The 12,678-nt window shown below is 42.1% G+C and overlaps 1 protein-coding gene across 1 annotated transcript in view; it reads left to right on the forward strand.

Annotated features, from left to right (window-relative positions):
- The window catches only part of rnf31 (ring finger protein 31), an 89,380-nt gene that overhangs the window by 28,573 nt on the left and 48,129 nt on the right, over positions 1 to 12,678 (forward strand). The window contains exons 10-13 of the mRNA XM_079284962.1: positions 9,526 to 9,759; positions 9,854 to 10,039; positions 10,113 to 10,271; positions 10,364 to 10,549. Of these exons, the coding sequence (XP_079141088.1) occupies positions 9,526 to 9,759; positions 9,854 to 10,039; positions 10,113 to 10,271; positions 10,364 to 10,549 (765 nt within the window). The remainder of the gene's footprint in view (positions 1 to 9,525; positions 9,760 to 9,853; positions 10,040 to 10,112; positions 10,272 to 10,363; positions 10,550 to 12,678) is intronic.

Below are 12,678 nucleotides of genomic sequence, written 5' to 3' on the forward strand. Positions count from 1 at the left end.
TACTTCTGACTTGAAGCCGTATATTGTACCCACCATAAATTCCCATCTGCCATTCCAGTTTCCACCCCTTACCTCATTCTCTGCGTCAGTCGTATGTCGAACCTGTTCTTTTTGACAGGCTTAACAATAATACTAATGAGCCCTTGTGGGGCAGGACTATCAGTAGTTGCCTTTCCCTGTACTACGTAAAGTCCTCCGTCGGTCAATTTTGGGTCTGTTAAGGTAAGTCTTAAAGGATTACATCTACCCAACCCCTTTGTACACATCACAGGCATAATATGATAACAGCTTCCCATACTTATTTGTGGCGGGCCCACACTGGTCAGTTATGATGCACAAGGTTTTGGACATCCAACCGTAGGTGTGTTCATACTTGGGACAGGAAACTACTTCTCAGAAGTCGAACTGGACCGTTGATGTTGTACCTTCTTTGAACATAAGAGTGAGAGTTACATTTTCATAGGTGAGTGTCGTCAGAGAAGCCTCTCTACGTGGTCTAAGATCGGTTTGATTAGTTACTGAGGCTAGATGTCGAATCTTGATGTAGTCATGCATGTGTTCTGGTTCCTGTCTGTGGTTAATTCCCCATACTAAGAGGGAAACTACTGAAATCAGGAAGCAAATAATTACAGACTTCCATAACCCACTGAACCTAGAGTCTCCTACTGGACGCCCTCGCTTAAACTGTGGGGGAAACGTCATCTTCAGTACTGTCTAAACCCCTCTTTTGAAGTGTCTTTAGCTTCAAATTTTGCCTGTTTGATGTTCAATCCTGTCTCTGCGAGTGTCTCACTCGTTACCTTCGCTGCTGCACAGTGAGTGAGTTGGTGCCAAGTCGCTCCCATTTTACCTTTACTGCATGTGAGGTTGCCAATACTACCTCCCATGGACCGGTCCACCTTGGTTCACTCCACCTGCGCTTGTGGACTCTTATCCACACCAGACTGCCTGGTGACACGTCAGCCTGCTTCCTTTCGTCAGCTGCTGCTTCTGCGTTTGTCACCTGAGAAAACAAAACTCGGCTCATGTTAGTTAGAGCTCCCGTATATTTCTCAATTTCTAGGGTTAGCAAGTCTAGGCTAAGACCTATCACTGAGTTAGAGGACTTGGATTGTGCTGTATTTAAATTCAAAGTTGTGGTTTATCATGACGTTATTAAATCTCAATTGTGAGTAGCACCTTTACTGAAAACTATTCTAAATGTGGATCTACAAAAAATGTTTGACACCTTACCATAAATGTTTGACACCTTACCATATCCCCCCTTCACCTCGATATCTCTGCTGTAAGGGATCACATGGCAACCATCTATGTATCTTGGCTAGTGCATTGGGCTGTCTTCCTCTTCTTTTATGTGGGCAATCTCTCTGCCAATGACCTTCTCTCCCGCATACGTAGCACTCTCCTTTACTTACAAGACCCCCATACCCCCCTTTATCGTTACCTCTCCCTCTGTTGGATGCACGTGCACGTCCTCTGCCTCTATAATGTGGTGGAGGTTGGTAGTACACCACTGTGGGGGCCGGTTCTGCTGGATTTGGTTGGTATGAGGTCGGGGGTGCAGCTGGATATTGGGGCTGTTGTGAGGCCTGAGCCTTGGCTACGGCCATCTGTTTCTTGGCCTGAAATTTTCTACTCATTTCTCTGTCGACCTCTGCTACTTGCAGTTTCAGCAGTCGCCGCTGCATTCTCTTTATCTCCTCGTCTTCTTTACTTTCTGCTCGTCTTTCCTCTATCTGCTGTTGCAAATCTTTTCTGATGCGTTCTACTCCTCTTACTTCACATTTTAGTCTTCTTACCAGTTCTCCTACTTCCTTCCTCTGCTTCTTTAATGTAAACATTATGCAGCCTAGGAGTATTCAAATGTGTGTATTAAATGTGCACGCTTGTCATCACATGAATCAAAGTCAACTCACCCTCTGTGCTGTATTGTGTGCGGCCGTTGACTCCAAAACTGGGATCCACTGCTTCACTTCCCAGATCTGGATCCACTCAACCACGCACCTTGACTAAAACAAACACAAAACTGCCCAAAGTTCAGCAGTAAATGTTAGCATACGTCTGTAGTGTAAGAGAGGTCAACGATCTCTCAAATATGTTTGCGCCGTCCGTGTCAAAATTGATTCTTAGGAACGATGTAAAATAGTAAATGTACCAAAATTTGTCAACACTGGATATGTGAAGGAATCTCGAATCCAAAATTGAAGTTAGAATTCCGAAATCAAACTCAACATCTAAATCAGAATCAAAATCACAATCCAGTTCCAAATCAGAATTCGAAAGGTTTAAAATTGGAAGTAAAATGAAATAAAAAAACAATGAATAATTAATCAATTAAATATTAAATTCAACTTTAAAAAATCAATAACTGTCTTCAAAGATATTCAATCAGAAATACCAATGCAAGTCAAACTGTTGAACTGCACTTACACTCTGGTCTGCAAAATAATGAATCTCATTTACTAATGAATCACAATTAAGTTCAAGAATTGAAGAAGCACAACTGAAACCATTAATCTTTGTTAAAATGCTGAATTAAAACCAAAGTCAACAACTAAAGTTATAATGCTTAATTAAAACTAAGGTCAGGATATAAGCTTACAGCTCTTAGACAATGAATCTCTGAAAAATTCACAGATTCTAAACACTTATTACCATTATCTAGCAGTTACTCCTATCTAGCAGTTACTCCTCCTGGCCGCTAGTTGGTTTTCTGGCGTTTTATCCTATTCTTCTACGCTCTTCTCGCCGACAGGAAGTTATCCTGAAACTGGTTGTTTTGGTAACGGATATGCTAACCGCTATGCTAACGACAAAAACGGAGCTTCTAATAAAGCATACGCACACACAAGTTTCACCAAAATCCCACACTTTAATTCCACTGGTACGACCTCTGTCTCCTCTCACACTCTACTGGTTATTTTATTTTATAAGCACTTTTATTTTACATACAGAGTACCGCAAAACCGGAGCTACACGTAGCTAGCGTTAGCTCCTCACAGCGCGGCTACAGATTATGCAATGTTATTCATCATTTTAAACGTATTTCCACGCTGCTAAAACACAGACTGGTCACACGTATTATTGGACTTATTGTCCGGTTTTATTTAACCTTAAATCCTCCGGTTTAACAGGCTATTAGCTCCTCCAGACCTGAGTTCATTGTTACGTTATGATCACGAGTTCTGCACTTCCAGCGACACAACTACTCCCCCAGTAAGTCTAGTTCCCCCAAAAGCCCATTATTCTACTTCTTCCGAATCACCCACACGATCGCTACTTTTAATGCACGGCCAAAGCAAGCGAGATAGTCTTCCAGGATCGGTGTATCATCACCCGTGAACCGCAGCCTCAGAAGCTAACTCCCGCTAGCCTAGCTTCTCTAAACAGCTTATGCTCAAGACCCAAAACTCGTGGACTAAGCCTGCAAAGGATTGCACCCCTAAGCCCCTCAAAGCCACGATATTTCAGTTCGCCAAGCTACATAACTGCTTTAAACTAGTTATCTGCAGGCCTAGCAATACTCACGTTGAGCCGAGGAGACTCCCAGCATAAGCAAAGCAGTTTGCCCTGTCGAAAAACTGTTTGATTCCAATGTGGTGATTTAATACAGCGCTGTCTGCCTTTAATTGCTTTATTCTTAGGATCCTTATACACTGGACTAGTCCCTTAGTTCACCATACTTCAGACAGTAAATTGTAGCTTACCTCAGTGGAACGAGGCCTTCTCCGTGGAACGTCCTCACCAGCAACGCAGAGCTAGCCGTTAGCAACACTTAGCCAAGCAGACCTCCCCTAAATTTCCTAAAAGCTACCTCACAGATTTCATGAAACGGCTCTGCCTACCGATATTATGGGCCCAGGATGTCTGCTTGACCAACGCTGCCTTCAGCACACACAGCGAGGCCGGTAAGAATGTCCCTTCGTGGTACAGCCAAATTTGTTGAGGGAGAAATCTCCTCACAATGAAAGTGGAGCAGGCCAGCACACGTGGAATGATAGCTTTTCAGACACACGGCGCTAAAAACGTTACCGAAACTGATTTACAATTATAAGGAATTTAATTCCACTGATGCAAGTATGATTACAGTTAAACATTGGAGTACATACTCCTATGAAATATTAAAACAATAAAACCCCATTTGCAAAAAACTCTACTCAGCTCCTCAGGTATAAAACACGTCTGTCGTCCGAGGGCCATCACACGAGAGAGAAAAAGGCTTGAAATTAAACCACCCACATCTGTTCGAAACACCTCCTCTTCCGTCTATCCCGATTCCTATTGGCTAACTTCCAGGAGTGTATTCGCCTGTCTGCCCCTGAGTTTACTAACACATTCAATGACCGTCAGTTACGTTTTAACTCATTCTATAATAATCCTTCAGTGTGAAAGTTAAACTTCTGCAACTTGGCAGAAGCTTCATGTCTTTTAGCTACTATTCCTACATCACTTTATGTTTATCTTAATTATGCATTCCCAAAACCCTTACGATTATGACTAATTATGAATTATTAATTATGAATTATTAAACACTTATTATATCTACTAACTACAGTTTTTTGCTCAAATTTCTTACACTAGCAGTAGCATCACCATGAAGTTTACGTTCATGGTTTAGCATGCCTCGTCAATTATTGGACAGATTGCCTAAATTGGTAAACACATTCATGTTCCTCTTCGGATAAATTGTAATAACTCTGGAGAACTTTTTACGTGTCAAGATTTCCATTTGTCCAATACTTTGGTTTAGTACCTCAGTTCTGTACGTTTGGTACAGATTAGCAACTGTTAGCATGCGAACACACAAGACTAAGATGGTCGACATAGTAAACATGATACATTATATGTATGTTTTACATGTTTACTATGTACTGGCTCTAAGGCACTCTGAGATTTTCTTAATGAAAAGTGCGTTACAAATAGAATGCATTATTGTTGGAATGCTTAACAGCATTCCAACAATTGTTCTTCGAATCTTTATTGTTGGAATGCTGTTAAGCATTCCAACGATTGTTATCCTGTTTCTTTATTGTTGGAATGCTGTTAAGCATTCCAACAATTCTTCGAATCTTTATTCAACTTCTATTTCTTCCGTCGCACCTCTTCTTCTCCTTCATATTTTAAGCTACAGAAACCGTTCAACGATCAAAATGTTCAGCTCCTTCAGCTCATCTCTGCTGTGACTTTCTCTATTTCTAACCTTTAAACTTTTTGAATGGGATGTCTGGAGAAGATTTTTAAATCCTCTTAAACTTCTTCAACTTTCAAATCCTTCAACTTCCTCATACTTTCAGCTAAAGACACCATTTCAACTTTCAAATGTTGAGAAAACCCTGAACTATTGCCGCATAATTCAGCTTTCTGATATCTTCTAAACTTTTGGAACTGCAGCAATTTAACTTTTATGATTTTTCAGCCCTTTTCTGACTTAATGGGTGTGTATTGCGCAGCTTAGAGTGCGTGATGTCACCGCTAGAGTGAAGAGCAGCTTGAGATTCTTGTGAAAAAAACATTTGTATTTTGCCACTGTGTCCACAATCTTCACTCTTCATGCATAATTTCTTGATGTAGAAGTAGCTAATCTTGTCCTTGTCGTAGAAAAATTACTGTGGAATCCCACAGATTTCCACATTTGACACGGAAGCCATTAATTGAGAGGAAAACCAACTTTCTGCTCCACAGAGACCAATGTTAAATTTTGCTTCAAAAACATCTTCCACAGAACACGGTACCCCATTTCTAGATTGCCAGTTAAGCCACATTTCTTACACTACAGACACAATTTTTACAGGACTCATTCTTCCTCTCAATTATTAATATCGGAGCAATAGGAGCTACGGTTATGGGAGTTTTGAGGATTTGTTTGGGGAGGTGTTTCCCTGTTTCAACTGTTTTATCTCCATGAAATGGCTTCAGGCACACAGGTGTTTGCAATTGAGCCAATTAGTGATGTTGATAAACACACAGACTCACAGACACACACGCACATATACTCCTCTCCCTCTCTCTCTCTGTGTCTCTCATACACTCATTCTATCTTCTCTCTCTCTCTCTCTCTCTCTCTCTGTGTGTCTCTCTCTCATACAGTCATTCAGGTCTTAGGGCTCTTTAGAGGTCTTTCCCCCCTCCTCCACCCCCCCCCCCCCCACACACACGCCATTTTAAAATAAAAGCCCCTCAGAATGAATCCTAACTGAAATGCTTGTGATGAGCCTGTCATTTAATCACCGGTTTGTGTTTATCGAACATTATGATTCTGTCTCTTCTCCTCCACACCCCACTTCAAAATAAAAGCCCCAGAGAGTGAATTCTAACTGAACTGCTTGTGATGAAGCCTGTCATTTAATAACCTCTGTTTATGTGTGTCAAACATGATGATAATGTCTCCTCTCCCCCTCCCTCCCCCACCCTTTCAAAATAAAAGCCTCATGGATTAACTGTATTTAAACGTTTAGCTCAAAATTTGGCTTTTTTGTTGAAATAATGAATGCTCTTACTAATACTGCGACAACTACTACTACTGCTAATATTTCTAGTACTACTACTACTACTACTACTACAACTTTTGCTGTTGCTACTATTACTACTACTGCTACTGCTATTACTGCTACCATAAATATTATTACTGCCACTACTGCTATTACTACCACTACCACTACCATTATTACTTATACCACAACTGCTAATACTGCTATTCCTGCTACTACCAGTACTAATACTACTACAGCTATTAGTACGACTGCTACTAGTACTACTACTACTGCTACTTCAAAAACTGACTTTACTATTACCACTACTACTACTACTTATTCTACTACTACTGTTATATTAAATACTACGACCACTACTACAGCTATTACTATGACTACTACTACTTCTTCTAATTACTAATACTTCGACTACAACTTCTACTGCTCCTACAAATATCACTACTGCTACAACTAGTACTTTTTCAAATGCTACTCATACTTATACTGCTAATAATACTTCGACTACAACTTCTACTACTACTACTACAACAAATATCACTACCGCTGGAACTTGTTTTGAGCTACAGAAACTGTTCGAATATCAAAATGTTCAGCTCTTTCAGGAGAGGGGTGATATAACTTCATATTTGTAATCTTTCAACTTTTTGAATTATTAAGCTTTTTGCAATTTTTAAAAAATTGGATATCTATTTTCAGCAATGTTTTTGAGATTAATTTCAGATTTCAGCATTCCAACGCATTTTCACCAGGAAATGCATTTTCTAGTCTAACATTATGATTCTGTCTCCTCTCCCCTTCTCCCCCACACCCCACTTCAAAATAAAAGCCTCAGAGAGTGAATTCTAACTGAACTGCTTGTGATGAAGCCTGTCATTTAATAATCTCTGTTTATGTGTGACAAACATTATGATTATGTCTCCTCTCCCCCTCCCTCCCCCACCCAGCCCCACCCTTTCAAAATAAAAGCCCCATGGCTTGGTATGTAAACATTCAGCTCAAAATTAGGCTTTTTTGTTGAAATAATGAATGCTCTTACTAATACTGAGACAACTACTACTGCTGCTAATATTTCTAGTATTACTACGACTACTGCTGCTACTACTTCTACAACTTTTGCTGTTGCTACTATTACGAGTGCTATTACTGCTACCATCAATATTATTACTACCACTACTGCTATTACTACCACTATTACTTATACTACAACTGCTACTACTGCTATTCATGCTACTACCAGTACTAATACTACTACAGCTATTAGTACGACTACTACTACTACTACTACTACTGTTATATTAAATACTACGACCACTACTACAGCTATTACTACTACTGCTGATACTAGGCTACTACTTCTTCTAAATACTAATACTTCTACTACTAATGATACTTCTACTACAACTACGACTTCTACTATGACTATTACAAATATCACTACTGCTACTACTTATTATAATGCTACTAATACTTCTACTACTAATAATACTTCTACTTCAACTACAACTTCTACGACTATTACAACAAATATCACTACTTCTGAAATTTGTTTAAGCTACAGAAATTGTTCAAATATCATTTCTTAATTTTCAGCAATTTTTTCACAATTAATTTCAGCATTCCAACGCATTTTCAGCAGGAAATGCATTTTCTAGTTATTATTATTACCCACTGAACACGTTAACATTGCCATTGTGAGCAAGTTAGCATTTAGCTTAGCACAGCTGCACAGAGCTGCTAGCACAGCTGTAGACATTCAGCGTTGTTATCAGATCATGTGTGTCTCAATCCAATCAAGTACATTTAGAGGTAAATTCGGTCTATCAGTGGCATTATACCGTGACCGGTTTTGTGTTTTACATTGAGTTTTCCTCCCCCAGACAAGTCAGATGAGTCCATAGTGTTGATGTTTGGTGCCTGCGTTTTGAATTTCTCACTTACTGCAAGCATGAAAACAAAATGTCAGGGCAGCTAGTGGCACAAAGCCACATGACATACATCCAGTGGCTGTAAAGATGTCAGGTTTTATTGTTCCTTTAAATCAGAGTGGATTAATGAGGCTTTTCTTTTACATATAATTAACAGAAGAACAATCTTAAATGTCATTGTGAAAACAATTTAATCGGTACTACCCACAATTACACCATAATATAAAGCCTGCATACATTGCAGCAAGGGAAATTCAAGAAAGTCATAATATCTTATGTTTGAGATGATTAAATCATATTTCTCCTTATCCAAGAAGGTAAATGGACTTGCATTTATATCGCACCTTTCTAGTCTTCTGACCCCTCTAAGCTCTGTGCACTACATATCTACACTCACCCATTCACACCCATTCATACACTGATGGCAGAGGTTGCCATGCAAGGTGCCACCTGGTTCAGTGTCTTGCTCAAGGACACTTCAAAATGCGTTCAAAATGTGCAGTTAACACGAAAAGATTTGCCGTATACTGAGTGCCTCTCTCTCTCTGTGTCTCTGTGTCTCTTTGCCTCTCTGTGTCTCTGTGTCTCTGTGTCTCTCTGTGTCTCTCTGCCTCTTTGCCTCTCTCTGCCTCTGTGTCTCTTTGCCTCTCTGTGTCTCTCTGTGTCTCTTTGCCTCTCTGCCTCTATGTGTCTCTTTGCCTCTCTCTGCCTCTCTGTGTCTCTTTGCCTCTCTGTGTCGCTCTGCCTCTGTCTCTCTGCGTCTCTGTCTCTCTGCGTCTCTCTGCGTCTCTCTGTCTCTGTGTCTCTCTGTGTCTCTCTGCCTCTTTGCGTCTCTCTGCCTCTGCCTCTCTGTCTCTCTGCGTCTCTCTGCCTCTCTCTGCCTCTGCCTCTGTCTCTCTGCCTCTCTCTGCCTCTTTGCCTCTCTGTGTCTCTTTGCCTCTGTCTCTCTGCGTCTCTCTGTCTCTGTGTCTCTCTGTGTCTCTCTGCCTCTTTGCGTCTCTCTGCCTCTGCCTCTCTGTCTCTCTCTGCATCTCTCTGCCTCTTTGTGTCTCTGAGTCTCTTTGCCTCTCTCTGCATCTCTTTGTCTCTCTCCGTGTCTCTCTGCCCAGTGGGTGTGTCAGTTCTGCACCTATCTGAACTACTCTCCTGCTACGGTGTGTGAGATGTGTGACCTGGCTCGTCCGGAGCCCGCCCCCCTGCCCGCGAAGCTCCGTCCTCCCTCTCCAGTCAGACGCGTCCCCGCGCTGCCGATCAAACCCAAAGAGCCCGCCCCCGAAGACCTGGACTCCTGGAGGCAGAGGCTGATGAAGGAGGAGGGACTGAAGCTCATTCAGCTGATCAGAGCAAGTCAACTTCATCACCTGTCAATCAACCTCGGATCTAGAATACAAGTAGTGTCTGTATTCTACTGCGTCTGTCCTTTTCTGTCTGTGGTAGGATGGGGAGAAGAAAGGAGTGAGTCCAGAGGAGGTGTACACAAGCAGGACAGTAGCAGGGGACAGCAGCATCCTGCCGTGCAAGTGGTTAAAGACGGAGCTTCCTCTGCTGTTGGACCTGATCAGGACGTCGGTGGCAACCGCTCCCCTTCAGTCTGCCTGTGACCAGAACACAGGAGAGCGCACAGTCAGTATGATGCTCTCTGTACAATTGAAGGCTCTATGTTCCTCTGTTAGCGATTGACCTTCCTCTAACACAGAGCAGGTCGTGTGAAGCTCCTGCCGAGGATGCCGGGAAAGAGGCGGAACCTGTGAATGCGGTCCAGATGTCCAGAGCGGAGGCCAAGCAGGCCTGGCTGACAGAAGGGGGCGACACCGAGCGAGCTGCCAGTCAAGCTCTGAGAGACAGACTAGCCAAGGTCTCCGCGACAATTACAGTTTCACGACAACATTCGGTCGGTCTCCCTTTACTTGGAGAGATGGTGTGATGTTTTTATTCCGTACCGCTCAGGTGAAGGAGCTGTGTGCGCTGGGCTTCAGCGACGAGGCTCACTGCCATGAGGTCCTGAGGCAGAGCGGCGGTGAGGTGAGAGGCGCTCTGGCCCTGCTGCAGCGACCACTCCTGGAGCCCTTCCACAAGCACATTTGGAGTGACAAGCCCGAGCCTCCCTTGGACATCCATCACCCTGACAAACAGGTGCAGCCATATTCATCAGGCCTGGGCCCAGTCCCGTTAACCTTCTGTACTCCAAACCCTCTCGGCTGGATTGAAGCAGGAAGCTGTGAAAACAGTCATTATTGTTAGATTTCCATCTTTCTGATGGTACACATCATGTATGATGATTGCTTCCTTCAGAAAAGGCAGCCAAAATGAAGCTTAAAATTGTGATATTTCATCTAAAACATTTTATTTTGCATGTCTCATTTAAAATCTGGCCTTAAATAAATCGTTAACTCAAACCGGATATTAATTCTGCACTCCTCAGTGCAACTAGGAAGCCATGATTGAGTGGGCTAAGACCTGCAGCATGACAGAAGCTCTGTAGAGCTTGAACTGCAGGCTGCGTTGAGGAGCTGACAGGAGAGGCTGTAAGGACATTGAACTAACATGAGAAACACTTGTGGGGGAATAGATTCCATTGATTTCCCATTTTTTAAGAAATTCAACTTGCGTTTTTTTCATTTTTTCATGATGTATGCTAATTAGGGGTGTAACAATACGCGTATTCGTATTGAACCATTCGGTACGAGGCTCACGGTTCGGTACGCATGACGAACCGAACAATACGTTTGAATTAAAAATATTAAAAAAAACCTTTATTTAACCTGGTAGTCCCATTGAGATTAAAAATCTCTTTTGCAAGATGTAAGTAACAATATAAGATGTAAGCAAGATGTAAGTAACAATACTACATAACATTAAGGAGCAGTTTTTGTTTTTTATGCTTATGTGTTGCTAAGAAGACACCCCAGAAGATGAGTCACTCAGGTATAGTTCCATCATTGTTCAAAGTCAAAGAATAACTTCATGATGTTAGTTGTAATGAATAAATATATTTTAAAATCAAGTACATTTCTCTGGCATTTATAGTTTTCTACTGTACCGAAACGTACCGAACCGTGGCTCCACTGTATCGAACCGAACCCAACCGTGAATTTTGTGAACCGTTACACCCCTAATGCTAATATATCAGCCTCAATCTGCACAAACAACATTTCCGAGTTGTCCCTGCTTCTAGACATGATTGTGCCGTTTCCATAGAGGTGCAGGACTTATATGCTGCAGGCAAATATACTATTTGCAATTACAATTCAAGGCCACAGAGAGTGAAATAACGCATTACAATTTCTAAAAATGACTAGATCTACAGTCTATCGCAGGGCACATGTAGAGACAAACATGCACGCTCACATTCACACATACGGGCAATTTCGAGTCTCCAAATAAGCTGAGCTGCATGTCTTTGGACTGTGGGAGGAAGCCGGAGAACCCGGAGGGAACCCACACTGCCACGGGGAGAACGTGCAAACTCCTATCCAAATGTTTCCAACAATTTTCAAACCCAGAGAAATATGTCATCTTTACTTTAAAAGGCCATTTTGCTAACATTAGCATTAGCAAGTGGTAATGTTTGCAGGTTTCGGAGCACTCGTTCATCAAATGCTTCCCTTAACATGAGTTACACTGTATAATACAGGACAAGACTTGAAAAGCCTGTGAATATATTATTATGATGACTTTCAAATACTAACTCAGGGGATTTGCATTGATTTGAGGATTTAACATAATTAAATGTTGCTCAAGCGCAAGTTCAATCAGGAAGACACTCACTAGTAATCTCTGTCTTTCCTCTCCTTGTAAGTACTCTATCAGCTGATTGGGGGCGTGCACTTTTAAGTAACCAACCAGATTCTGCACACCGGTTCCTCAAGCCAATCATATCGTTGCTGTCAAACTTTAAATAGTGTTCTCCTCTCTGCTGCTGTCAGTTGTCATTTCAGCTAAGCAGATGCAATACTATTTCTCTTACATTTTAAACAACTAGTTGTGCGTAACTGAGACAATGGCGGATTCCGACTTTGATTGTTTCAGGAAGAGTCGGGTCTCAACATCGTGTTTAGCCGGAGCCGGCATTCAGCTCACCAGGTGGCCGGCGCAGGAGCACTCGCGCGGCGCGGCGGCTCCCATCAGACGAGCAAGAAGCCCTCTTGGCTCAGCTAGTAGTTTGCGGTGGTATCCTAGTAAGTCTAACAGTTACTCGCGATCAGGCGATCCATCGCCGGGCTCATCCGAGCTCCGCAGGCGGCGTCCCGTACTCTTTCTCC

The sequence above is a fragment of the Melanostigma gelatinosum genome (assembly GCF_949748355.1).
Source record: "Melanostigma gelatinosum genome assembly, chromosome: 15".
NCBI lineage: Eukaryota > Metazoa > Chordata > Actinopteri > Perciformes > Zoarcidae > Melanostigma > Melanostigma gelatinosum.